Below are 27,969 nucleotides of genomic sequence, written 5' to 3' on the forward strand. Positions count from 1 at the left end.
ACAAGGCCTTTTCAACCAACTTTCTTAGCAACTCAATTGTGCAAACATCCCACTTCAATTTCTGCTTGGTGTGCGCCTGGAACCACGGGCAGTCCTTTGTTGGGACTCATACAAAACGTGTGGGATGAAGAGTCAGCTAGGGAGGCCAGACTATGCCAGGAGCTTTCATATTAACTAGAAGGTGTGGGGAAGGACGGAGGGCTTTAAGCAAGACTTGCAGCTTTGGAAAGATGAATTTGAGGTGTATAAACAAACATCCAGGAGATGACTTAAGGAGCTATTTCAGCAATATGGAAAGATAATGATAAGTTTCTGTACTAAGGAAGTAGTTGTAGGAAAAGAGGGGAGAGGAAATACTCTAGAACTACTTAAAATGATACAATCCACAGGTCTCGGTGATGGGCATGTAGAGGGGGAGAGGATAGGTGATGTTGAGACTAACATATAGATCTTGGGCACCTGGGTATCACCAGCTGAGGCAGAAAATAAAGGATGGCAGGCAAGAACCTAAAGCAGGACTCCCCAGTGACAGGGTTACAGCACAACTGTATTAAGGCATAGTATAGGCAACTACTTACTTCTAGTACTTACCAGAGTTTGTGAATGGCTTACTTTGTTTTAGTAAGTACAGTGGACTGGAATTCATTTCATGAGACATACTCATTTGCATTCCAATGTGGTCTTAAATGGGAAAGTAAGGGCTGAATTTACAGCCAGTTGTTCAGACAGTATGGGTCATTCTTAGTCTATCTATGCCAACACCTGTAGTGTCACTGACAACTTACTCATTAGACAAAAGTCACTCACATTATTTTATGTTTCTTATGTGATCACTGTACAAGACAAAAGAACTCCACAACCGAAGATCTAAAAACTACAGAAAAGCTAATTTTCATGGGGATAATACAATTATCTCCCTGAACAATGGGATATACTGGGAGTGTGTCATGCATGTAAATGTCAACCATCCAGTATCACAAAATGGTCAACAGAGGAGAAACTATTGTCCTGCAGGGACATCTGAATGTGCCCCCTCCGTCTATTTGAAGTGCTGTTTCTGTCCATCAACTTGCCATCAGAGAATGACTGCCTCCTCTAGCAGGAGCTCTCACTTCTTCTGGTCCATTGTATCACACCCATCAGAGCATCCACACAGAGACACCAGTGAAGGGGGAGAGGGGGAATGATGAGAATTTTAACAAAGGAAAGTACAGGTTCTGTTACTCAAGGCCAAGTGAGTGAGTGTGTATGGAGTGGAGGGTTTGCATGGGTGAGTCTTGAGTGCTAAGGTTGGAAAGGTAGGCAATAGTGGAAAAACTTCAATAAGGATAAGGAGTTTTACCTTATTGTGCAGTTAAAGGGACTTCTGTATTAAGATGGCAGAATTAAGCTGGATCATGTGTGTGAATTCAGCTAAAACGACCAAAGTTCATAAAATTCCTCCATGCTTGATAGATGTAAAGAACACATTTGGTTTCTGGCTGCAGTGGTATTAATTTATGAAGTCCTCTTTTAAACTGAAATATATTCACTCCTCAGCTTTGAATCTCCTTCCTCCTAATTATTTCAAGGTTCCTGGGTCTACTGGCAGCTGTGGTTTTCTTGCAATCTTATTTACAGTTTTCCTTATCTATTTTGAAGAAACTGCTTCTTTTTGCCTTGAACTGCCAATTTTGCCCTGACATGCAATTGTCTTGGCATGCGATGACTTACCACAGAGCCACTCCTGGGAAGTGCAAACTTCCCTTCTTCATCCTGGGACCCATCTGACAAGGTAGTACTGATGAGAGAAGCAGCATCTGGCTAAATGGAGAAATGAAAGTGCATTCTTATTCGGGAAAATATTTTCTAATGTGTTTGTGCATTCCACTGTGTACATAGTTGGATATGTGTGGCAATCTATGAAGTTACAACTGCCTGAGCCCAAATAATTGCATCCAGCCCTTCAGGGTTCATTACTGTAGCCACCTAAACACCCTCTGACACTGACCTCTGTGGCAAACGCTTCTATTGCCTACCACAAGCTCTATTTTCCTTAGCAATATCTTGGTTTTGTTCCAGGGATTTGAGTATTAAACTACAGAACTTGATCACCAGGTTCTTTTGCAGCTAAGAGTGATCATGTGACAAATGTGGCCAATGAGGTAAAAGGGTAATTTACCAAGAGTGCTTCCAGCAAGGCTATGGCTTTCTTGAACAAAAGAGCAAAGTCAGCTTATGTATGCTCATGACAGCACATGGATGAAAGCCTGGAATTGCCATCTTGTATGAGTAAGGAAAATGGCCACAGGGAAGAATGCCAGAAGGTCATCTGAGGTTGGTCCATGCTAAGGGGCATCATGTAGCTTCTCTGTCACACTTGGACCACCTCCCTTTGTGTGAGGCAAAGCAACTCTTTATTTCCTATTACATGCAGCCAAACACAAACTTAACTCGTCTCATCTTATTTTTTTTAACAGACTCTAAAACGACCTTTTCCAGAGATTATAATTCAGTAGCAATAGCATCAAGTTGTTTTTAATTTATAAAGCTGGGATGAAGAAATTTTGCTTCAGTGTACAATGGCTTCGCTGAAATTTAAAACCTGAATATTCTTTCCTATTACAAAGTTGGATATAATTTATACTTATGAAAACATATAGTTTTGTCTTTTTAAAAAAATGTCAGTCATCTTGCTTGACTGTATTTTCTAAATTTTCTATAGAAGGCATGCATTACTTTATAAAATGAACAAGACACTTTTTTCAAAGAAACACATAAAACACAAGAATAAAAGAAATTCAAGTCAAGATGGTGACTTCACAATTACTACATCCCCTTCCACCTCAAATTACTAAAAATGATAGAAAACTATATATCTATACTTAAATCCTCACCCAAGGATATGTTTTCATTGATTTTAGAAAGAAAAGAAGGGAGAGGGATAGAGAAACATTGATGCGAGAGAGAAACATCAATTGGTTGCCTCTCACACACATTCTGATCATGGATAGAACCTGCAATCTGGGTATGTGCCCTGAAAGAGAATCTAACTTGCACTCTTTGGTACATGGGACGATGCTCCAACCAACCAAGCTACACTGGCCAGGGTGAACACATATATTTTTTAAAGGAACAGATATTTAACAGCACTTTAAACCAATAAAGAATTCTGTAGGATATCAACTGATAGATATTTGTAGATAAAAAGAAAATGGAAAAAAGAAAATGGGCCAGGCTGGGATGGCATGGCTCAGTGGTTGAGTGTTGACCTATGAACCAGGAGGTCACCAGTTCGATTCCTGGTCAGGGCACATGCCCAAGTTTCAGGCTTGATCCCCAGTAGTGGGGCATGCAGGAGGCAGCCTATCAGTGATTCTTTCTCATTATTGATGTTTCTCTCTCTCCCCGTCTCGCTTCCTACACTAATTAATCATAAACCAATAACTCTGCAGAGAACTGAAGGGGCCTGGAGAACTGTATATCCACATGAAAGTGTGCTTCTATCTTATGCCTTGTAGAACCTTTTGCACCCTATGTTTTCATGGATGATGTGTTTGGTGGATCATCTCACTTTCTTGCTGTGACAGGATTCTGATACAGAGGACTATGGGGAAGGGACTAGGAGCTGAACAGGAGAAAACAACCAGGACCTATAGTCTTGATCAGAAGCTCTCCCTGCATTGGAGGCAAATCCTAAAACTTGAGAATACTTGCTGCCACCTGAGGAGACATGTGCACGTCCCTGACCAGATGGTATCCACACGCAGGCAGACATTTCACTGTTTGCACCACTTACTGCCTCACATTCCAAAACCTAACATGTTCTCTACAGAGATGTTTACATTTGAATAATAACTAGAGAAAACTAAATATTTATATGTAGTTGATACTGAAATGCTGAAAAAAAATATTTACATGGCAGTCTCTTATTTTTCTTTCTGAGCTCAACCATAAGGACCAAAGTTTAGTTGAGAACATCATCCACTTAGAATACACATAAAAAAACCACCTAGTATTTGTTGTTAAAAAAAAAAGCAATAGAATTTAGTTATTTTTTATTGATGCAATTAGTCCTTGTTGATTTTAAGAGCTATGTTTGATGGAGCTGTGGGTGTCTGTGTTTGCCAAAAATATGAATTACGTTGCATCTTTACCCAAGAGAAATGAAAATATACAAATCTTTATATTACATGAATATTCATGGAAGCATTACTCATAATAGCTCAAACCTTGAAACAACCCAAATATCCATCTACAAGAAGTATATTTATGCAATGAAATATTATTAGTAATACTAATACCAAACTTCTAATACAAGCAACAAATGGATGAATCTAAAAATTATTTTGAGTAAAAGAAGCCAGATACAAAAGTGCCTATTATATTTATAACTAGAGGCCCGATGCATGAAGATTTGTGCAAGAATGGGCCTTCCTTCCCCTGGCTGCCAGCACGGCCTTTGCTCCGGCCTGGAGCCGCCTTTTCGCTCTGGCCCAGAGCCGCCTTTCCACCTTCCCACGCTGCCCAGAGGCCCGGAGCGGCTGGGGTGTTGCAGAACACCTATGTCGCCGCCATCTTTGTTGGGTTAATTTGCATACTCACTCCTGATTGGCTGGTGATCATCGTGAAGGTACGGTCAATTTGCATCTTGCTCTTTTATTAGTATAGATTCCATTTATATGGAAGGTGAGACCAACTTAAGTATTAGAAATCACAACCAGGCTCGCCTCTGCAGGAGTGGGAGGACAATAGACTGGAAAGGGTCTGAGGGAAATTTCTGGAGGATAGAAATGTTTAATATTTTGCCTGATTGTGGTTGCTTGGGTGCAAACATTTGTTAAAACAACTTAATTATATACCTAAAGTGTATGCAGTTATTGTTTGTAAATTATATCTCAATAAAAAGAACACATCAGAATAATTTAATTCCTTACAATAACTGAGTTCTTATCTTCACAGTGATTTATGAATCACTGCTATGAGTTAAGAACCTATGCCTACCTATACTAATGAGTACATCAGAGAGAAAAAAGTTGTTCTTGGGAAATAAGAATAATCTTGCTAAAATTTATAAAAAATTTGAGACCAGCTAAAAATAATACAATAACAACCAAGAAAAAATTACTAATTTGAACATAAAGAAGAAATCTAGAATACAAAGCAAATAAACTAACATGATAAAAAATTGTGGGATATTGAAATCCAATTCAAGCAAAGTAACAACCATTTAATCTGTGTTCTAAAGGGGTGGGACATGGAAAATGTGGGAAAAATGAAGACATAACAGAAGACAATCCCCAAAAACTGAAGAGAGAAAACGGTTCTCAGATGGAAAGGAATCACCAATTTGTGACCAGAATGAATGAAATAAAGGGCAGATCCTTGTGAAACTTCAGAACTACAGATTTCTTATTTTTTAATGAAAATGAACTTCTAATTGTAGCTATAAGTCATGCAACTTAGCGATAAAATTATGTTGCTTTAATATCAGAGATCATGACTATATTTTGCAATGATTTATAAATGAATAGCAAGAATAGGCAGTTTTTTTCGTTTATAAGATTGAAAATACATTAGAGTATCTCACAAGCACATATGACCTACACAAATATTTCATTCTCAGTCACAGAACACTGGAGATGCTCTGGTTTTCATTAAGCAGGAATTGTATTTGGCGTCTATTCTGACAGTCATGGGCTGTTTTGTAGGTCTCTTGCTTATGCTCTAAGATTTTTAACAGCATTTTCAATACCATGGCATTCCCCAAAATAATATGAAAATATTCTATTCCCTGACTAACGCCAACTTAAATTAAATATAAAGGATGTTAATAAAATCATAAACTTTTATATGAGACCTTAGAAACTTTTATTTTTCATCTTGCTTCTCTGTATTTTCTTTCTCCAAAAGTATATGTATTGCATTAATAACAAAAACACATACCTATACTGAAGTGGGAACAATGCTAAGGAGGCACTACAAGAAAACTTAGGTGAGGATGGAGGACGAAGGGTGCACCACTCCCAATCACTCAAAATTAGAGAGTGGAAAGTAAAAAGTAAGTAATTTATTACATAACTGTACAGAAATTCTCAGACTCAGAACAGCATAAGTCAATCTTGCTGGCAAGGAAAGAACAGATCCACAAAAAGCAAATAGACAAATAAACAACAAAGCTCAGAGTGAAAATTTTAAAGGGCAATAAGGAGCCCCAGGGTAATGGCCAGGATAACTTCCTGTAAAGTGTTTTCTGAACAGAGGGGCCAGGCTAACCTTCCAGCAGCTCCTTTATACTGAACAGCAGGCAGCAGCTATGTATGAACCCAAGAAAGACACTCTGAATGAAGTAAGCTACCTGCCTTGGTAAGATGTCCAGTGCTGGGACCAAAGAAGACTTTCATTTAATCAGGTCTCTCTGAACTCCACAAAAGACATGGATGGGAAAATAAAAGGAAAACATCAGCTTTGTCTAGGAGAGAAAATGAAGTCATTCACTGTTCTCCCTTTGGCACTAAAGATGTGTGTTTGTGTGTGTGTGTTTGAGAGAGAGAGAGGTGTATATATGTGTATGTGTGTGTGCAGTGTGTGTCTGTGTGTACTAATGCATGTGCTGTTAAGCTCACTTCCATTCATGCACAGTTCTCATAGTTGATTGACTTATACAGGACCCAAAGTTTCCCCTCTTATTCAAAAAAGAGTTAATTGGGAAAATAGCTATACAATGACAGGAAATCATATAGCAGTGACATACCCCAAGTCATTAATTAATCAACCCAGTTCATTAATAAATATAAACTAATCACCAAAGATCACCAGTCATTGGAGAAAATCAACATTAAAAAGTTGGCCATGGAGAAAATTAATATCCTGAAAAGACATGTAGTGATATAAACACTCTGGGAGAGAGAGATAATTGAGAGACAAGAAGGCAGCTTATAATGATTTAAAAATTTCAGAGGGATTTGAGAGGCTATTGTATCTATATATCAGGAATTATCTATAACAATAAAGGGGAAATCAGTAAAAAAGGAAGAGTTCTTTTGAATTAACAAATAATTGAGTTTAAAAATTAATAGCAGTTAAATTATAACCACTCAGGGCAAATATTAGAATTAGGGATCTACAAAATGATGTAGACAAAACAAACAGAAAAACAAGACATGTAAAATGTAAAATAAATCTTAGGAGATATGAGTTTAATGCAATGAAATGAAAAATAGAGAAAATGAGGAAAATAAAACAGAAAAATGATGGGAATAGAATGTTCAGAACTGAAAGGAACATTTTTCAGAAACAAAAAACTGAGTGCTGATAAGAATGAAAAAAAAAATGTTTCATATCCTGATGACAGTCCAGGTCTCCAACAAAAATGATAAACCTAAAAAGCTTCCAGAAATATGAAAATGAAAGCAGGATATAAACACTAGAATAAGGTTTAGAGAGGCATCAGACTTCTCAACAATAACATTATATGTAAAAGCAAGTAGATTAATATTTACAAATATCTTAAAGAAACGGACTTAAGGCCTAGCATTTTGATACTGATCAAGTTAGGATTTAAGCTTTGTAGATATGAAATTTTAGTATCCAGAGTTATTTCTTGCCAGATATGCTGAAAGGATAAAAGGTGCAATCTGGAGGAAATGGCAACAGAGTAAGTGAATGCTGCACGGACATGCTCTCAGGAACAAAATGGAATTACAACTAAAATACAGAAAAACTTCCAGAATAATCAACAGAAGACTCGCAGGAGAGAACCCTGATACCCGAGGACCTAAAGTAGAAACCACGTAGATACAGCAACTGAAGTTCCAGAGAAATATCTCAGCTGTGGGGAGTTGCCACTGAGAATTCTGGGATCTAATCCCCAAGCTGGGCCCCCCAGCAGAGAGCACCACAACTGAGAAGGCTATGAAAAGCAGCGGGGTTGCTGTCTGCCAGGGAGTGACAAATCAAAATTCAGGTACCCTCTTAAAGGGCCAACACACAAAACTCCCTGTAGAGCTGCCCACCTGTGCTCTGCAGAGGGAGGGCAGGGTGGACTGGAGCTGTGTGAGTAGAAGCCAGGATTGGGCACTCGGGGGTTAGAGCTCAGAAGGCAGACACCCCTAGTTTCCTAGGCGGAGTCATCCCCACATGCAGCAGAGGACATCTTTCCCACACAGACATTTGCCTTGCTTTGGGAGAAGACAGTTGACCACCCTATTGGAAAACACCTTGCCCTGAGTTCACTTAAGAGACTAAAAATAACAATTAGCCTCCAGGCAGAAGCAACTGCCCTACTCTGTTGAAAAAACTGGCCACACCTGAGGATGATTGCCTGGGGGGCAATTCAAGTGGAATGCTATAGACAGAGGTGATCTCTGGAGGCTTTGACTCCTTGCCTGATTTAATGAGTCAGAAACAGCCTTTAACACTGTCCTGCACTAGAGAATGAGAGGCATAGAGGATCTACCTAATACACAGTCACAAACTCAAAAACAGCCAAAATGAGGAGACAAAGAAACAACCCCCAAATGTAAGAACTAGAGTATTCTTCAGAAGAAGAGATAAATGAAGCAGAGACACCAGTATTATATGAAATGCTGAAAGGTATTCTTTAAGAAGAGGAAGAAGAAGAAAAAGGTAAAGATAAAAATTATGAACAACAAATACATATCTATCAACAAGTGAATCTAAAAATCAAGTGAATAAAAAAATCTGATGAACAGAATAAACTGGTGAATATAATAGAATCAGGGGCATAGAAAGAGAGTGGACTGATAATTCTCAGGGGGCAAAGGGTGTGGGGGGTGCAGGAAGAGACTGGACAAAAATCGTACACCTATGGATGAGGACAGTGTGGCAGGGGGAGGGTGGGTAAGGACAGAGGGTGGGGTGGGAACTGGGTGGAGGGGAGCTATGGGGGAAAAAAGAGGAACAATTGTAATAATCTGAACAATAAAGATTTATTAAATTAAAAAAAATTTATCCAAAACAGAGTTCAGAGTAATGATGGTAAAGATGCTCAACAGAATGAAAAAAGATATAGTAACAAAAGAACAGTCTGAGATAAAGAATGACATAACACAAATAAAGAACACATTGGAAGGAATACACAGCAGATTAGGGGAAGTGGAGGAATGAATCAGTAAATTAGAAGACAAGGTTGAAAAAAAATCACTCAGAGAATCAAAAAGAAAAAAACAATTAAAAAACAGGAGGACAGCTTAAGGGAGCTATGGGACAATGTGAAATGTAACAATATTCAAATAGCAGGTAGGCCAGAAGAGGCAGAAAGGGAGGAAAGGATAGAGAACGTGTTTGAAGAAATAATGGCAGAAAACTTCCCTAACCTGGTAAAGGAAAAAGTCACACAAGTTCAGGAGGCACAGAGAACCCCAAGCAAGAAGAACCCAAACAGGCCTATGCCCAGACACATAATCATAATTAAAATGCCAAAAATTAAAGACAATGAGACAATCTTAAAGGCAAGCAAGAGAAAAGCAAACTGTTACATACAAAGGAGTTCCCATAAGGCTGACAACTGATTTCTCATCAGAAACTCTATAGGCCAGAAGGGAATGGCATGAAATACTCAAGGTAACAGAAAGCAAGGATCTGAAATCAAGATTACTATATTTAGCAAGGCTATCATTAAGAATAGATGGTGAAATAAAGAGCTTCCCAGACAAAAAAAAAAAAAAAAAAAAAAAGAAGAAGAAGAAGAAGAAAAGGCTAAAGGAGTACATCACCACCAAGCCAGCATTTACAAGAAATGCTAAAGAGACTGCTGTAATGAGAAGAAGAACACAGAGAGAAACCTAGCCATACAGAATTAAAGTGGCAATAAATAAGGACCTATCAATAATAAACCTAAATGTAAATGATTAAATGCTCCAATCAAAAGGCATAGGGTAGCTGAATGGATACAAAAACATGACCCAATTATATGCTGTCTACAAGAGAACCACCTCAGAACAAAAGACACATATAGGATGAGAGTGAAGAGATGGAAAAATTTTTCCACGCAAATAGAAAATAAAAAAAGCTAGCAATACTCATATTGGACAAAATAGACTTTAAAACTAAGGCCATCACAAGAGACAACAAAGGTCACTACATAATACTAAAGGGATCGATCCAACAAGAGGATATAACCCTGGTAAACAACACATATGTACCCAATATAGGAGCACCTAAATATATAAAAAAAAAACTTCTAGAAGGCTTTAATGGAGAGATGGACAACAATACAGTCATAGTAGGGGACTTTAACACTCCGCTTTACTGGTTAGATCTTTCAGACAAAAACTTAACAAGGAAACAGTGACCCTAAAGGACACACTGGATCAGATGGATTTAATTGGGCACAGAACATTTCACCCCAAAGCAGCAGAATACACATTCTTCTCAAGTGCACAGGATCATTTACAAAGATAGACCATATGTTAAGACAGAGATTTACTCCGTACTTCTGTGCTCTTACTAGCTGTCTCTGGTTATTCCTGCTGCAATATCTGTAACTGTATTATCGTTCAATAAATTCTTATTTTGAAAAAAGAAAAGGTACAATCTGCTAAGAAGATGTAACATTTTGTAATTTATGTGATTATGCAAATTAATACTTTTACTATTCTCTGAAGTCATTCTGTGATGCTAGGTGTCCTCCTCCTCCTGTGAGAAAGACCAGTACAACTGACCCTTTACAACAGGAGTTGGAACTGCCCGGTTCACTTATATCTTCAAGGGTCAGTTGTACTTGCTTTCTCATTCTATAAACTTGTGAGCCGTTCGGGGTGTGGCTGGAGTGAAACTTAAATGTTCTCTTCCATCTCAGGGAGAAGTTTTTTCATGTGTTTGGCACTACACCGGCCCCTTGATTAACCTTTAAAAGAAGGGGATAAGTCCTTCAAGAAATTGAAATAAAAGTGATAAATAAAAGTGATGAAAGAGAAAAGAAATAAAATAAATCCAGACTACTCATGAGAGTCCATGGCTAGGTGTGGGGGTGTCAGTGTGGCTTAATACCTAACATAAGGCCCACTGTTAAGTGTTGCCTTGACCACTGGAAAACTCGGGGAGGCCATTAGTGGCCTAACCACAACTTCCCCTCCCATTCTGCTCCCCCAGATAAGGCACCCCAGCCAGACAAAGATCTTTATCCAGGGTACCAGACATAGTTCCCTCATTATCCCTGAGTGGTGGGTTTCAGTTCCTTGCCAGCTGTGAAATTATACAAACAAGCCAATCACATCCTCTCATGGGAACCAGGCAGCACCTCACCTCGTTACTACTAAGCCTGCCTCCTACAGCCCTTCTTGTTCACTCTGCTCCAGGTGCTCTCCATGTGTGGCTGCGTGTGGTGTGTGGTGTCCTCCTCCCCCAGGCTGTGAGAATAGGTGACTAATAAGATGCTGTCGATCTTATCTGTCCAGTGTCAGGTGTCATGTGTTCAACCACCTCTATAAACCTATTACCAGGGCAGGAACCCCTCCCTTACCTATGAGGTGCAGAGGAGGCAATCAAAATGTAGGGAGAGTTAGTAAATGTAGGGGTAAATCTCACAGGAACCCATTATTTGGAAACACATCAGTGTCTACTCTGCTCCTCCTCTGGTGGAGGGAAGAGGCAGTGGCTGCTGTGAAGAAAAACTGGGCAGGCAGAGAAGAACAAATAACCCTGAGGCAAGTTCCTGGTTGGAAGTGAGGTATCCAGGACTTTTTGCACTGTGGGCACAACATGAAACCAGAGGACACCTTCTTCCAGCCCAACAGAAAACTGAAAAACCTCTGACTGGAAAGAGTTAGCACTCTTATGAGAAATACAATAAGAAAAAAATTAGAGACAACTTCTACAAAAAAGGATTGTTCACAGCCGCAATTGCCCAGACTCCACCTCCAGACCATGGCTTACTCTCAGTCACAGAAGGGCAGCCAGAACACAAACTGGCCACATGCAAACCCTACAGCAGATGTTCAGAAGGAACCAGGAGTAACCCATGAGTGAGTCCCCCATGCAAAATATGCAGAAGATGAAAATAAATTGTATAGAGACTAAACATCATTCTCATCATCTTCTTCATCAGATCAGAGGTGGTTCAGGGATTATTCATAGAATAGTAAAGAATCCCCCTTCTTCTGCTAGGAAGGGAGAAAAGCAGAGCTAGCGAGAAGAAAACATATTGAAGTATAAGAGGAAAGTCTCCCACTGCAAATTTTCTGCAGCCCTGAGTCCAAGTGGAGAAAGATATCAGTAAACCCATGACCTTCTACTTTTCCTACTCGGGTGCACCACTTCAATAAGAGGACCAGCTCCACACCAAGCGGTACAGATCATGGCATGGGTTCATCTCACAAAAATAAAGCCTTCTACTGAGATAGCTTTCCTGACAGTTATAACTCAGGTGAGCTCTTTGAAACTCTACTAAAACGAACAAGGAGTGCTCTAATGAAGTATCTCCCGCCCTGTGACTCAGTGACAACTATCTACCTCCTGTGCCAGACAGTGCACCTTGCACCTTTCCCCACTTAGTGAAATATGTTTAAGATGCTATCATGCTACCCCCCCAAATATTTACATTTAGAAAATAACTGAAATGTCAAAATATGTCGTATGGTGAGAATTACCAATTAATATTGAAAGCTACATGAAGGGTAGCGCGAGATTTTCCATTATGCGCTCAGCAAAGAGAATAACATTTTAGCTGATGACCTACCCCCCCCCCCCATTTTGCCTTATGGTTGTGGCTGTAGCTGCAGCTGTGGCTGTTTTTGATGTTGTAGGTGCAGGTAGGCCATATAGTTATTTGTGGTTTTAACTAGTTAATTAATTTATTCCTGAGTTTAAGAGTCTTCTTTTTCTTGTTACAAGCAGGCGTTTTTCTCAAGTGTTCCTGATTGCATTGAAATAATTACTGTTTTCTAAACTGCTTACTCTTAACTCCCCTTGCTTATCTTACCAGTAGACCATTTCTGGAGGGAATTGCTGATATCCCTTCTTCATCCAGGGTCGCATCCAAAAGAGGAGTTGGGATACAACAAAAATCATCTGGCTATTGAAAAAAATGAGAGTGCATTTTTATTCAGGCATATTCTCCCAAATGTCATTGTGCATTTAGTTATGTGTTTTGCATAATATGTGTATATTCCGACATATTTGTGGAGCTATATATATATATGACCGCCTTGCATTGATCATTGCATTTAGCCATGATCAGCCAGTATCTGCCAGGATGATGATAGACACCAGTCTCTGTGGAAACCAGATACTGTCAACTGCCCACCCCAAACCTAGGCGCTTATCTTCCTTAACATAATTCTGATATTTTTTAAGGAACATTTTTGTCCAACTAAAAAAAAAATTGATTTCCCAGGCTCCCTTACAACTAAAGATGATCATATAGCAGTTCTGGGCAACAGGTGGTACATGGAATTTTACCACATCAGATTTCCAGGAAAGCAAGTCAGAGGGACAGAAGCAGTCGGTACAAGTTCCAGGAACTGTCAGGAACACTAACATGGTGTGGCCAAACGAACTTATAAGCAAAAGGATGAAGGCCACATATGAAACACAAATAGAAATGTAGAAGGAAGCTGGGTCAATGCTAAGAAAAAGAATCATCTACCTTTAGCTTCTTTTTTTTTTTAAATATATATTTTATTGATTTTTTACAGAGAGGAAGGAAGAGGGATAGATAGTCAGAAACATCGATGAGAGAGAAACATCGATCAGCTGCCTCTTGCACACCTCCTACTAGGGATGTGCCTGCAACCAAGTTACATGCCCTTGACCGGAATCGAACCTGGGACCTTTCAGTCCGCAGGCTGACGCTCTATTCACTGAGCCAAACCGGTTTTGGCTAGCTTCTTTTTTTTAATATATTTTTAATTGATTTTTTACAGAGAGGAAGGGAGAGGGGCAGAGAGTTAGAAACATCGATGAGAGAGAAACATCCATCAGCTGCCTCCTGCACACCCTCTACTGGGGATGTGCCTGCAACCAAGGTACATGCCCTTGACCAGAATCAAACCCGGGACCCTTCAGTCCGCAGGCCAACGCTCTATCCACTGAGCCAAACCGGTTAGGGCAACCTTTAGCTTCTTAAAGAGAGAAAAACAAATCTATATTTGTATAACTTATGCTTTCTTGGGTTTTTCATTACATGCAGTCAAATGTGTATGTGCATATATGTTATTTAAAACAGAATGTATGACCACATTTATACGGTCAATTATAAGTCAGTATCACCTTTAACAGTTGTTTATCAATTATGAAAGTGGAAATAAATTAGACTGACAAATTTTCTCAAATGTTACTGAAAGAAATATTTGGTTCACATCTTCTGAATATTATAAAAATGTATCTAGGCACTGGAATTCTGTTCATGATGAATAAGACTGTAGACCTTGTGTTATGTGTCCAGAGGTTGATTTAGTATTTAATGGCTCTACCAAAACAAGGGTTAAATATTCTATTACTTTATGGTCAGAACTCCATTGAAAATAAAATTTATTGTATATTTAATGAAATAATAAAATTTTATTTGGACCCATAGAGATAGTCATAATTTACCTTGCTTGTCTATATTTTCTAAGCTTCTAGTAAAGATTATATATTACTTTTATAATAAGGAAAAATGTTTTTTGAAAGAAACAAATACTACTGAAGAATCAGCATAGGAGAGTTGGATCAAGATAGTGAATTATATATACCACTTTCGGGTCTCCCTGCAAATCACTCAAAGTGTCAAAAGAGATACCTTTTTCAAAGAGTAGATCTAGAAACCACTAAACATTTCCATTAGTAGAAGAGAACTGTTGAATGTTCCTGGAAGACAAAAAGCAAGCAAGAATGGTTTGATAAGAATAGAGGAAAACCTCAGCCTGAAAAAAGGTACAGGAAGCTTTTAAAAATCTACAAAGCTTCCACAGGAGGAAAATGTGCAGAAGGTGAATGCTGATCCAGAAAAAAGGCAAATATTAAGAATGAAAATAGCCCTGGCTCAGTGGATAGAGCGACAGCCTGCACAGCGAATGGTCAAAGGTTCAGTTCCCGGTCATGGGCACATGGCTGGGTTGCAGGTTTGATCCTCAGCCCCCAAGCAAATCAAGGGCAAGGAGAGCCTATGATAAACTAACAAAATGACCGTTAAATCTTTTTAAATAAATGAAAGGCAGAAGTAGTCATACAACCATGGCAAATTACTAGCATAAAAAATGAAGTTGAAGGGATATCAAAAAAGGCAGATCAAACATACACACAAACAAAGCTTGGAATATATGAGAGCATTTAAGAGAAATAGCGGTTCAATCCAAACAATACAGCAACCATCTAACAGAATTCCAAAAGGAGATAACTGAAAAAATGAACGGAATCAATACTTGTTTTAAATGTTAGAAGAAAATATGTAGAACCTGAAGAATGAACGAGCTCTCAGATTGCAAGAGCTCAGTTGGTAGTGACCAGGATGAATTTTTCAAAAAGGTGAAACAGGTAGAAGTTAAAGGTTCCAATGATAAAAATAAAATTTAAAAAGCTTCCACCCCTGCATATAAAGAAATGAGATTGATATAGACATTACTGCAGTGGTGCAGGAGAGAAGATACTGGACAAATATCTTCAAAATTCTGAAGAAAAATTATTTTGAGCATAGGCTTCTATGTGCAAAAAATGAAGAGAACAACTAGTATAATCTACATATCTATCTGTCAGATCATTGAGTTTATATCTCCACTAGGTAAGTTTGTTAGGTCAAATTCATAGCCTAAGATTAATGCAAAATTACCCTATGAAAATTATGTTAAAGTTTCATTAAGTAAGTGAAATGGAAAATTTTAGGTAATCTATTAATGTAGATAAATGATGCCCCCAAATAGAGTAAAGAGTAGTAGAGGATATGAGAGGGGAGAGGAAGAGAGGGTGGAAGGGGAAGGAGGAGGAGGAGGAGGAGGAGGAGGAGGAGGAGGAGGAGGAGGAGGAGGAGGAGGAGATACAAAGAGACAGATCAGGACAGATACTTGGGGAAAAAAGAAGGAGGGGGGAGGAATTGGTATTTATGCTGTCAAAATCAAATAGGAAATTGAAAAATTTAGGTACATTCCTCAAAAACCTGCACATCTCTTTACTTGGAGAAAGAGATACTGAGGGGAAAAATCTGCGAAGATGATCATTAGGCTTTATATATTGTGAATGTACATATTTTTTAAAATATTGCTTTTTACAATATGACAAAGAACAACTGAATTTTTAAGCAGCATATACAATGCTAGGCTTTCACTGACTTTGAGGTCCATTTGCTAGGATAACACAAGACCTCTGCTTCTTGAGTACCTGGCCTTTCTTTTACCTGCTACTACACTTCCTGCCTCATTCCCATTCTCAGTTCACCTAGGGCTGGGGCTTCTGCAGCAGGACTGGAAGGGAGAAGAGGAAGAGGACAGGAGGAAGAGCCACCCCTCCCTGGCCTCTTCCTCCATCACAGAGGCACTGTCTTAGGCCCTCTCTGGAGCTGAGAACACCAAACAGTTTATGCACCTGTACATGAGGTGAAAATAAAAGACTCATTTATTTGGATACCTAAAGCCCCAATGGGGAAGTGCCTATTTCATGTTTCCCTTCAGGATCTAAGTGAAAGAAGAGGAAGGATCCCCAAAAGATCTCTTTCCCTCCCTGATCCTGTTACTATCTATCCAAAGTTTGAGAAACCCTAAAGAGGCCAACTATGCATTTTCTTGAGTAACTGGAGGATTTGGGAGAAGCCTACAGGCCCTTTGCTATTTTGTAGTTTTATAGGGAAGAGCAACAACCTTTATCTGAGGTAGCTGGAAATAGAAGTGGAAAGGAGAACATGTAGCCCAATTCTCAGGACTCTCTCCTGATGATCCGGGAGATAACTGAAAAATGACCCAGGGAATTTAAAACAGCAGTGTACACCTTTTCCTGGATAGACATCTTGGCCGGGAACCTGTGGCTGGAGCCCTTGCCTTAAGTTGTGGGCATCACCTTCATTTATTTAATTACAGCTGTAGAAAATCTCACCATCCGGAACAACATAGGTTTCAGGTAGTTTGAAAATTTAAACATCACAGAACTCAAAACACACTTACTTCAAGGTATATCATTAAATAGAAGATTCTAGAATTGTGCTATTCAATTCATTAGCTATTAGCCACATGTAACTATTTAGATTTAAGTCAATTAAGAGGAAATAAAAATAAAAATTCAGTTCCTTAGTCACACCAGCCATATTTTGAATGCTAGTGCCACATGTGAATGGGGCTACCATATTGGACAGCACAGAAATAGATCATTTCTATCACTATAGCCAGTTCTACAGGATAGTGCTACTCTAGGACATTCTTAGCACAAATGCAAAGGTTAATGAAGTATATGTGAGCTTCCCTGGCAACTAGCCAATGTGATTAATATATCTAAGGGAAGATATGACAACCTAAAGTAACTCAAATCGGAAATTGGCTTCAAACTATGCTTGCTACCCAATATCCTTGAAATTTTAATTGATGTCATTATTGATATTATAATTACACAGATGAAAAACCTTACTCAGATGATTAACTAACTTGCCTAGGGAAATTTATTTGTAACTGTAGCAGAATATCAAGTTTCCTTTTATCTATATACTAATTACCCTCAAAGTTCTAAGAATCCCATCCTTATAGAACCTAATCTAGGACCTTGCACAGGTAATGTGTCCAATAACTATTTTTTGCATCAATGACGATGCAATACAACACTGCAATGATGCAATGAATGAATGAATGAGTTATAAGGCAGAGCTTGCAACAAAACAAACATAGAAATAGGAGAACCTGATTCACAGCCTCAGAAGTAAAAGTGTGGCCTTGGAACTCTCAGGTAAGGTGGAATTTCAACCAGCCATTCCTCAGGACACATGTCATGCTTCCCTTATGCTTTTTATGAATCACCTGTCTCCTACTTAATTAATGCTCAGACCTTTCAATTGTTTACCTTTTTAACTTATTTCACCATAAAGGCTATCCTACTTACTCTCCCACCCCCACCTCCATTTAAAACAAACCACCCAGACTTGCTTATGATACTGGGGTCACTTTCCCAGGGCTCCTTTACCTGTTTCCATTCAGCACTTATTTAAGTAAAGGCGCTGTGTAGCCCATCCGCAAAGACTTGCCGTTGCCAAAAAGTTATTCTATAACTTCAGTGAAGAAAGGAATACATTGAATGTTGAGGGAGACTGATGAATGGGATAAGGAATGACAGCTTAGGTTTCAAATCTGTAAAATTTCAGACTGTGCTGTCTGCTTTAGTTTTCTTTAAAACCTAGAGGATGATACGTTTTCCGTGTTCCCTTCCTTCACCTTCCTTACCAACCAAACCAAACCTTTGGAGCCATGTTCCTTACTTACAGGAGATTCGCTGACTCCGAAGATGTCTCTGACATCCCTGACAGATTGCTTGTTCTTTTTTCTCATGGTTTGAGTGTAAGTATTATATCTCTTTTTCACTGCAGCTGCTTGGGTTCGAGTCAATGTGGAGAGCAAGGCTTTGCCATCCTCCTCTTCATCACCTGAGATCAGGGTTGATAAACCCACATCTTGCAACCACTCTGCTTCAAGTTCTCCTTCTGAAAAATAACATGACCGAGAGGAGGTTAGCACATTCTCTGTCTGATTGGATGAGGTGTATATCTGTAGGTCTGTGCATATCTGTGAATAAGAGATATCAATAATCAATATATTAAGACTGTCCTTTTTTCCCAAATTATAGAAAAGGCCTATTAAAATTAATGAAAGGTTTGTATTGTATTTTTTAAATAAGCCAAATTTTAAAGTATTTTCTAGTACAATAAGGTTAATTGGCAGATTGAGTAAGGTGTTTTTTTTTCTTGGCCAGACAGTTAAATATAAGCTATATCTAGACTATCAATTCAAAAGAAGAAAAAATATGAATATTTAAATGAAAATCGTAATAGAAAAGTAGGGGTTTAAACAGCATCCAAAAGGGCTTTTAATCACTCAAAGGCAGGTTCAAATCCCAATGCTACTATTTACTAGATACATGGATTTGGAAGGTTTTAAGGTATCTTTTGGCTTCAGTGTGTTATTGGCAAAATAGAGGTAATAATAACAAAATTTTTACTCGGCTATGAGGATTGTTTTATCAACGTAGTTATGACAAATGGTAAAAAACCTTGAACAGAGTATGTGGTTCAACAGTTATTTGTTCTCTTACTTTCTCCTTATCCTGAACATTAGGTAATCTTTCCATTTTTCAGAAGGCAATTAAAAAAATGCAAAATTAGTCATAATAAGAATCAATTGCTATTATAAATTAGAGGTACAGAAATAATAAAGGATTCAGAATAACAACATCTTGTAACAGCACGTCCACTGCACATACAATTTTGGGAGCTATGCTAAACAGGCATTCCTGAATGAGGTTTGTCTAAAGAGCAGATTAGACTGATTCATAAATGCCTGTCAAAATATCAGTCTAGTAGTCATGGACCATGCTTGCAGCACTGGTATGTGAACAAAGGCCTCGAATGTGCTTCACAGCTCCAATATCTTAGCTAGGCAAATCTTCATTTTCTTCTTGTTTTTATTGCTCGTTTGCTTTATAAACTGTCCTTTAACAGAAAATGCAAAGGTGAACCTAAGTTGTACCATTCTGTACTAACCCACCACATCAGTAAGGTTGTTGGTGAACCATATTAAAAAGGGAATTGCCTGGCCGGTGTGGCTCAGTGGTTGAACATTGACCTATGTACCAGGAGGTCACGGTTCAATTCTTGGTCAGGACATATGCCTGAATTGCAAGCTCAGTCCTCAGTGTGGGTGTGCAGGGGGCAGCTGATCAATGATTCTCCCTCATCACTGATGTTTCTAACTCTCTTTCCTTCTCCCTTCCTCTCCGAAATCAATAAAAAAATATTTTTTATAAAAAGAAGCCACTTTGAGTCAGTCCAGTAGATATAAATCAGTGGGAACAGGTAGCTCATATGCTGAATTCTACTAAATTCATTTGTTAAACTACTAATGAAATGAGTTTTACCTGCTGACAGAACAAGAGAGAGCATACAAAGGAAGTAAGTGAGCACACAAGAAAAGGAAGCTCGCACTTACCATCCACAGGCTTGACCTCAGCTGGTGCCTGCTCTTCCTGCCCTCCCATGCTGTTCTCTTTAATACTTTCTATTTCCCGCCAGAAATCCTCCATGGAGGCGCTGTCCATGGAGGCGCTGTCCACGGAGGCTTGTGAGTTGGAGCGGCTGAACGCAGGAGAATGTAGGGATTCATTGGAGAGCATCCTGTTAATTCTTCGGCAGCGAGGAATGGATTTTCTGAGGAAAGAATATCTGTGAATTAAAATCAGTCTCTTTTATGTCATAAATCATAAAATTCAATTTAGGTTTAAAGTCAGTGAAGAAATGGAGCTAGTGTGGAAGAGAGGGGTTTGAGGGGAAAATCTCCACTCAGTGGTGGCTTTTTTTTTCAAACCTTCTCTAATTCATAATGACTCTGTGGCTATTCAGGACTTACCACAAAAACACTTTTAAAATTTTCACATATTCATAAAGTAGAAAGTTATCTGCATTAGTCAAAACATACATAGTCTGTCTCTAAAGGATCCAAGATGATGACAGAGGAGGTAAAGGGTTGCCTGCTCGCACCTATTAGGGTTGTCACAAAAAATAAACAAAAACAACCATGTTGATGAGAATGTGGAGAAACTGAAACCCCTGTGCATTGTTGGTAGGAATGTAAAATGGTATAGCTGTTGTAGAAAACAATATGGAGATTCCTAAAAATTTTGAACGTAGAATTACTATATGATCCAGCAATTCTATTTCTGGGTAAAAGGACAAAAGAATTGAAAGCAGGGTCTCAAAGACATTTTTCGTACGTCCATGTTCATAGCAGCATTATTCACAAAAGCCACAAGGTATAAACAACCCAAATAGCTGTCATTGAATGAATGGATAAACATAATATGGCATATAATACAAACAATTCTGCTCCATGCTACAACATTAATGAAACTTGGAAGACTTGATGCTAAGTGAAATAAGCCAGGCTCAAAAGACAAATACTAGAAACTCCACTTAGCTGAGATTCCTAGAGTAGTCAAATTCATAGAGGCAGGAAGTAGAATGGTAGTTTCCAGGGGCTTGGGGGAGGAGGGAATGGGTAGTTGCTTAATGATACCAAGTTTTATTTTCTCAAGATGAAATTAGTTCTGGAGTTGGATGGTGGAGATGGTTGTGCAACAATGTGAATGTACTTAATACAAGCTTAAAATAATTAAGATGGTAAATTTTATCTCATGTGTACTTTACCAGAATTTTTTAATTGAAAACAATTTTTATGTTGCCTTTTGAGATGAGATAGTGACAGAAAACAATATATAATATTTAACGGAAAACCCTTGCCCTAGACGGTTTGGCTCAATGGATAGAGTGTCAGCCTATGGACTGAAGGGTCCCGGGTTTGATTTTGGTCAAGGGCACATACCTCAGTTGCAGGGTCAATCCCTGCCCTGGTCAGGGTGCATGCAGAAGGCAACCAATCGATGTGTCTCTCTTATATCAATGTTCCTCTCTGTCTCTCTGTCTTCCACTCTCTCTGAAAAATCAATGGAAAAATATCCTCTGGTGAGGATTAAAAACAAAAACACACACATAAAAGAAACCCTATATTCGGATGGGGAAGTGGGACATCAACCTGCAGCACAGAGACCTTTGGTCAGTTCAGGGAGAACAGAATCACCACCTGCATAGGTAGGGAGACCCTACAGGGGTGAGGAGGCAAAGGGTATACTTAGAAGACATTATCATAAAACTGCTGAGGTCTGGGGGAACAGACATGAAATACGGACATGAGCATCTGAGTAACACACTGGTTTCATCTGAGACAATCCACCTAAAGAATGCTTTAATTGCAGTGATCAACTATTCTTTTTTGGCAAAGTACACAGACAGTATTTTTTGGATAAGCACATTTGGAAGAGTTCTCACTTTTTAAATTAAGGATACAAATATTTCTTCCTTCGTCACAGAGAGGAGGGACCATGACCTTCCATTTTTGAAGCATCACATACTAGTAATTGTGATCCTCAGGCTCATCCAACACTTCGATGAGCTTTAATCTGGCGTTGCATACCTCACCATATTAGGATAAATAGAGTCGAAGCTTTGTCAGCTGTTTGTATTTTTTTTTAATTTCATAACAATACCAGGAAAACATTACATGAAAACAGAATGCAAATGTATTACAGAGCAACTATTTTTGGGAAAAACACCATTAGGTTTAAGATTAGATTTTAAGTTCATGCTAACTACCATAACTTCAAAATGGCATTTAAAAATACATTTTATTATTGTATTTTCCTCAATTATCTTTTAAGGAATAAATTGTATTCTATTTTAATGATTACTGGAGATCTAGAACTTATTACTGTCTACCTTTAATTAATATTTTACAATTCCTCAACAATGTAAATAACTTACGAGAGTATAATTCTCTCCTCTTTATATTACCGTTGTCATAATGTTGCTTCTTCACATGTCTCCATTTCACAACAGTTATCATTGTTGTTTTTATTTAAAAGTTAATAATATTTTTAAAAATTAAATAAGCAGTCTTTCTTGTGCTCTTAATCCTTCCTTCCTGTCCATGTATCCATAACAGATCATTTCCCTTTAGTTTTGAGAACTTCCTATAGCATTTCTTCTCTCTCTCCTTACCATTTCTTGCACTGTGAATCTGCTGGTACAACAAATTCCATCAGGTTTCTTTCTGAATACATCTTTAATTCATTTTCATTTTTAATGAGTATGTTCACTGGGAATAGAAATTTAGGTTGACAGGCTTTTTTGTTTGTTTTTAAAATCCTTTTAAAGATGTCATTCCATTGTCTTCTGGATTTTTGATACTGATAAGAAGACAATTACAATTCTTATTTATGTTCTTCTAAATTTTGTTTTTTTCTGTAGCTGCTTTAAAGACATTTTCTCTTTCTCTTTTACTTTTAGCAGTTTAAGTATGATATGCCTAGATTGTGGTTTTCTTTACATTTATTCTGCTTTAAGTTTACTGAGCTTGTAGAATCTTTCGTCAATTTTGGTATATTCTTATCCATTTTCTCTTCAAATATGTCTTCCATCCTATTCTCTCCCCTTTCTCCGGAACTCCAAAAACAGGACTGTTGGGCCATTTGATATTGTCCCAAATATCCCTCACAATCCGCTTTGCCTTTCCCCCCACCCATTTTCTGTATTTCTGTTTAGAGATTTTTCTATTGCCCTGGTTTCTGGCTCACTTTTCATTTCTTCCATGTGTCCAGTCTGCTAAGTCCATCCAATGAATGCTTTAATTCTGATTTTGTGGGGTTTTTTCACATCATGAATGTCCAATTCGTTCTTTTTAGAGATTCTATTTCTATGTTCATTACTCATCTTTTTATCCCCTTTTTCCTTTAATTTCTTTAACATATTTGTTATTATTTGAAAGGTCTTGTCTCTTAATGCCAACATCTGTGCCATCAGTGTGTCTGCTAATATGGAAATATAGTCAATTAATTGTCCATGGGTCACATATTTTTCCCATTGCAAATTACAACTTTGTGTTGTATGGAGACATTGTTTTTAAAAGAACTCTAGAATACTGGAGTTAATCATAATTTCCTCCAGAAACACAAGCCTTTTCCTCTGATAGTTGAAATGAGGCACAGATTACCTCAACCCAACCAAGAGTTTAGTTGGGTCTGGGCTGAGTTTTAGGTCACCTTCAAGGGGGAGATCTGTCATGTCTGTATTATAGGTCCCTCCTGCTCGGAGGACTTTGGGATAACGCCATGGGACTACAGAAATCTCTCTCTGCTTTAGAGCTCAGCCCCCAGCCTCGAAAATCCCAAGGGGGAGAACTATCTGGTGTGGAGAATTGGCTCTGCATTTGGTACTTCTACAAATTCCAAACAGTTGAGCCAGTGCAGGCAGCCATTAACAACTCCATTGGTGCCTCCTCATCCCAGTAGAGTCTCTCTACCTATGGGGGTGTGACCTTATGCCTAGCAGTGCACAGACTCAGGGAGAGATACATTCCACAGAAGGAAGTGACCACTAGGCCCTGCTCACCTAGGAAAGCTCTTCCCCCCATGGAATTTACCTCCTTTAGACTTCTTTGTGTCCACACCTCTCCATTAAAGCTTTTATTTAAAAAAAAAAAAAAAAACAACACATGATTTTAATGTTTATCCTTCTTTCTCTACTTGTTACAGTGGGAAAGTTGGCCTGCCACAACCTAATCTATGCCTTAACTAGAAGTGAGACCCCCACAGAATACTATAAATATTTTGTTTAACTACCACAGAACACTTTAAAAAATGATAATTTTGAAAATTGTATTTGCTTACATAACACTTGCTCTGTCTAACCACAAGTTCAATTGTTCTGAGTATTTTTGAAAGAACATTTTTAACCGGCATATTTCTTTTTAAAAAAAATATATGTTTTTATTGATTTCAAAGAGGGAGAGAAATAAAAACATCAATGATGAGAGAGAATCACCATCGGCTGCCTCCTGCACACCCCTCACTGGGACCAAGCCTGAAACCTGGACATGTGCCCTGACCAGGAATGGAACACCATGACATCCTGGTTCATAGGTCAACACTCAACCACTGAGCCACACTTCTTGCCAAGAAATTATTACTCTATGGATTTTACCTCTTATTTTATAGAGAATATCACATATAACAAGTTACTGTCATGCACATTACATTAACCCCATTTGATACTTACATTAACCCCATTAAGTAGCCAAAACAAGTATTAAACATCTCATTATACAATGAAAGAAACAGTTACCCAGACTAAAGTGGGGACACACACCTTCCCATTCTAACTACAATAAAATGCCAAGTCTGTGACTTCATGGCTCAGCATGTTCTGTCCTGGAACTGCTTCTGCAGTCTTTTTTTTTTTTTTAATTTGGCCATCTCTTTATTTATTTATTTTTAATTTCTTTATGGATTAAGGTATTACACATGTGTCCTTATCCCCTCATTGCCCCAAAGTAGGATGCTAATCTTTTTTTAGTTCCCAAAAAGCCAAGCTCTTTCTTCTCTTAGGACATTTTCTCTTACTGTATTTTTTTTTTTTTTGGTTGTTGTTTTGTTTTGTTTTGGTTTTATTCTGCCTGAAACATTCTCCTGCAATCTCATAGCAAGATACCTCTCATCACTCAGCTCCCAACCTGAATGTCACCTCTCATGGGATACTTTCCTGGCCACGCTAACATAGCATTCCTCCAGCTATCCACCATCTCAGCTCTCTACATATCCTTCTTTGTATTTATCAACCATATATAATTAATTTATTCACTTATTGAAAATTTTAGAACTATTTTCCTCACTAGAATATAGAGGAAAAATGCCTGTCTTATTTAAACAGTATCTGGCAAATAACAGGAACTCAGAAATATTTGCTGAATGAATGACTAGTGTGGGCCATGAGAAAGAAGATACGTACTAAAAAGGTCTCTAGGTGGCTAACTGAGCACACATTTAAAAAAACACACAGCCATTTCTACAGAGGAGCCTCTCATTCAAGCTGCACTTCAGGGAGAAGCCTGCACTAAACTGCCTGCCTGCACTGTGTTCCTGCCATTGGAGCCAGCCCGCATAAAGGAGTTCCTGGAATCCTAGACTGAGGATTCCCTCCCCAATCGGAGATGTGCAGCTATATCCCCATCAGATTTTTTACCAACCAATCGGAGCAGCTCCTTTATAACAAATCAGATCAGTGCCTTTTGGACCAATCAAACTAGAAGAATGCAGAGTCCTCATTTGCATGAGGACAGACCAATCAGGGACTAGGGGCGGGGATTTCTTTCTATATAAGTCAGCTCCCCTCTGGCTTTTGAGAGTGAGCTTTCCCTTTCCACCAAAGACTTCAGACTTCATTGCCCTGGCTGGAGATGAACCACAGCAGGACTGACCAATGCAGGGAAGAGCAGACCAGATGAGACTCAGTGCAGGGCAGAGAAGAACTGTCTTGCAGGAGAGGGGCCTGACCTCAGGGCCACCTTGCCCAGGGCTGCCTCACCCAGGGCCTCCCAACAGCAATTCTGTTGTCACAGCCCTGCTGTATCTCAGTGAGCTGTCCCACAGCCCTGTTGTTTTCACAGCCTACTCTATTACAACTGAGCTGTTGCACTGAACAAAGTTTCCTCTTCAACACACTCCAAACTGGGGATTCCTATTGGTGTTGAATTGATGCCAAAGACCTTTAGTTGACCCTAGTGATAGAGGAGCCAGGATTTAAATTCAAACCTTTTCCATGTTGTCCAAATGTCTTCCCTACAGTAATCTTTTTTAATTTCGAAAGTCCCTTCAGATATTTGTATATCTGCATATAGCTATACATATTTTTATCCCAGAGAAGGAATATAATATAGAGATGTAGAGGGAAAACCCTGAAGCCAGCCAGTCCAGGTTTAAATACAGGCTCTGCCACTTCCAAGATCTATGACCTGGAACATGCTATTGAATCTCTGTGCCTCCATTTCTTAATCGATAAAATACGAATGCAAAGTGGTTGTTGCAAGGTAGTTTTATTTACTTGAAGCAAGGAGACATATTCAAAGCTGTCTCCCCAAAGGGAGGCTTAGCTTTTGCTTATATACACTATTTAGTCAATTACATATTGATTTCTTCTTTGCAGTTGACTCACTTATTTGGTTGAGTTCCTGTCAAGAGCTTCCTGTTTCCATCTGCATCTACAAAATACTGTGCTACATTTTAATGTTCAGCAAGAATAGCATTTAGTAATAACATTTAGAACTGGTCAGACCTTGAGAGCCTTGTCCTATCTAACAGAAATATTAATCAGCCCTGGCTGGTGTTTCTCAGTGGTTAGAGCACTGGCCTTCACACTGGAGGGTCGCTGGTTTGATTCCTGGTCAAGAGCATGTACCTGGGTTGCAGTTTCAATCCCTGCTCCCTGTCGGTATGTGTGTGGGACGCAACCAATCGATGGATCTCTTTCACATCAATGCTTCTCATTCTTCTCTCTCTCTCTCTCTCTCTCTCTCTCCACCCCCCACTCCTTTCAACTCTCTCTAAAAATCAATGGAAAAAATATCCTCATTCCTCAGGTGAGAATTAATATATATACATATATTAATCATATACTATACTTAATGGAGTTATTATAAGGATTAAGTGAGTTAATATACTTAAAATGCATGGCATATAGTAAACCCATGGGTTAAGTAATAGCTATATTTGCTAGCATGCTCATAGCTAGATTTAGGTTCAGGCTATAACAGGTGCTAGAATATCTCAAGGGCACTAACATATGACTAGAATGTAAAGAGATAAATAAAACTAGATCAATCGGAATTCATCTCTGACCCAACATCATTCTCAAGTCTTGTTTGCCCAACTCCCTTAGGCCAATGTGGACGTAGGACACAATTCTGGCCAAAGTCACATAAGAACTATTCCTCTCCATGGTTTCAGCAAAATCATATTTTTCTTGATATAGGTGCTATTCCCTTCTCTTCCTCCTTCTCCTTTATTAAAATGTGAACAAAATGACTGGTGCATCAGCAGCCATCTTGCAACCATGCAATAAAAACCAAGAAAATTACAGTTATCAGCCTTAAGTCTCAGAAATAATGTGAAATGCTGCCTATCTCTGTACTTCCAAAAATGTGAGAAAATAAACTCATTTTTAAAAACTAATCTTTGTTGCTATTGTTACTTGCAGCCAAAATCGTTCTTAACTGATATAACTGGAAAAAAAATTTTAAGTCATTTGGGGTAAGGTGACATAAGACCTCTCTTACCACACTAAGAGGAATATTTAAGTAAAACTAAACAGTCAATAATAACCTGCTTCCCAAAGGAAGGTAAGGTCTAATGTAATGCTTTTTGATTTTATAGACTGCCCAATTATGAGCCTAACCCCAGGTCTTGGTCTGGCCTTGATCCCTATACTAC

The 27,969-nt window shown here is 38.6% G+C and overlaps 1 protein-coding gene across 1 annotated transcript in view; it reads right to left on the reverse strand.

Annotated features, from left to right (window-relative positions):
• Positions 1-27,969, reverse strand: part of ARHGAP28 (Rho GTPase activating protein 28) — a 141,497-nt gene that overhangs the window by 44,159 nt on the left and 69,369 nt on the right. Inside the window, exons 2-4 of the mRNA XM_080683466.1 lie at positions 20,088-20,305; positions 18,369-18,586; positions 1,714-1,803 (exon numbers count right to left, since the gene is read on the reverse strand). Of these exons, the coding sequence (XP_080539592.1) occupies positions 1,714-1,803; positions 18,369-18,586; positions 20,088-20,305 (526 nt within the window). The remainder of the gene's footprint in view (positions 1-1,713; positions 1,804-18,368; positions 18,587-20,087; positions 20,306-27,969) is intronic.

The sequence above is a fragment of the Plecotus auritus genome, assembly GCF_963455305.1.
Source record: "Plecotus auritus genome assembly, chromosome: 8".
Classification (NCBI taxonomy): domain Eukaryota; kingdom Metazoa; phylum Chordata; class Mammalia; order Chiroptera; family Vespertilionidae; genus Plecotus; species Plecotus auritus.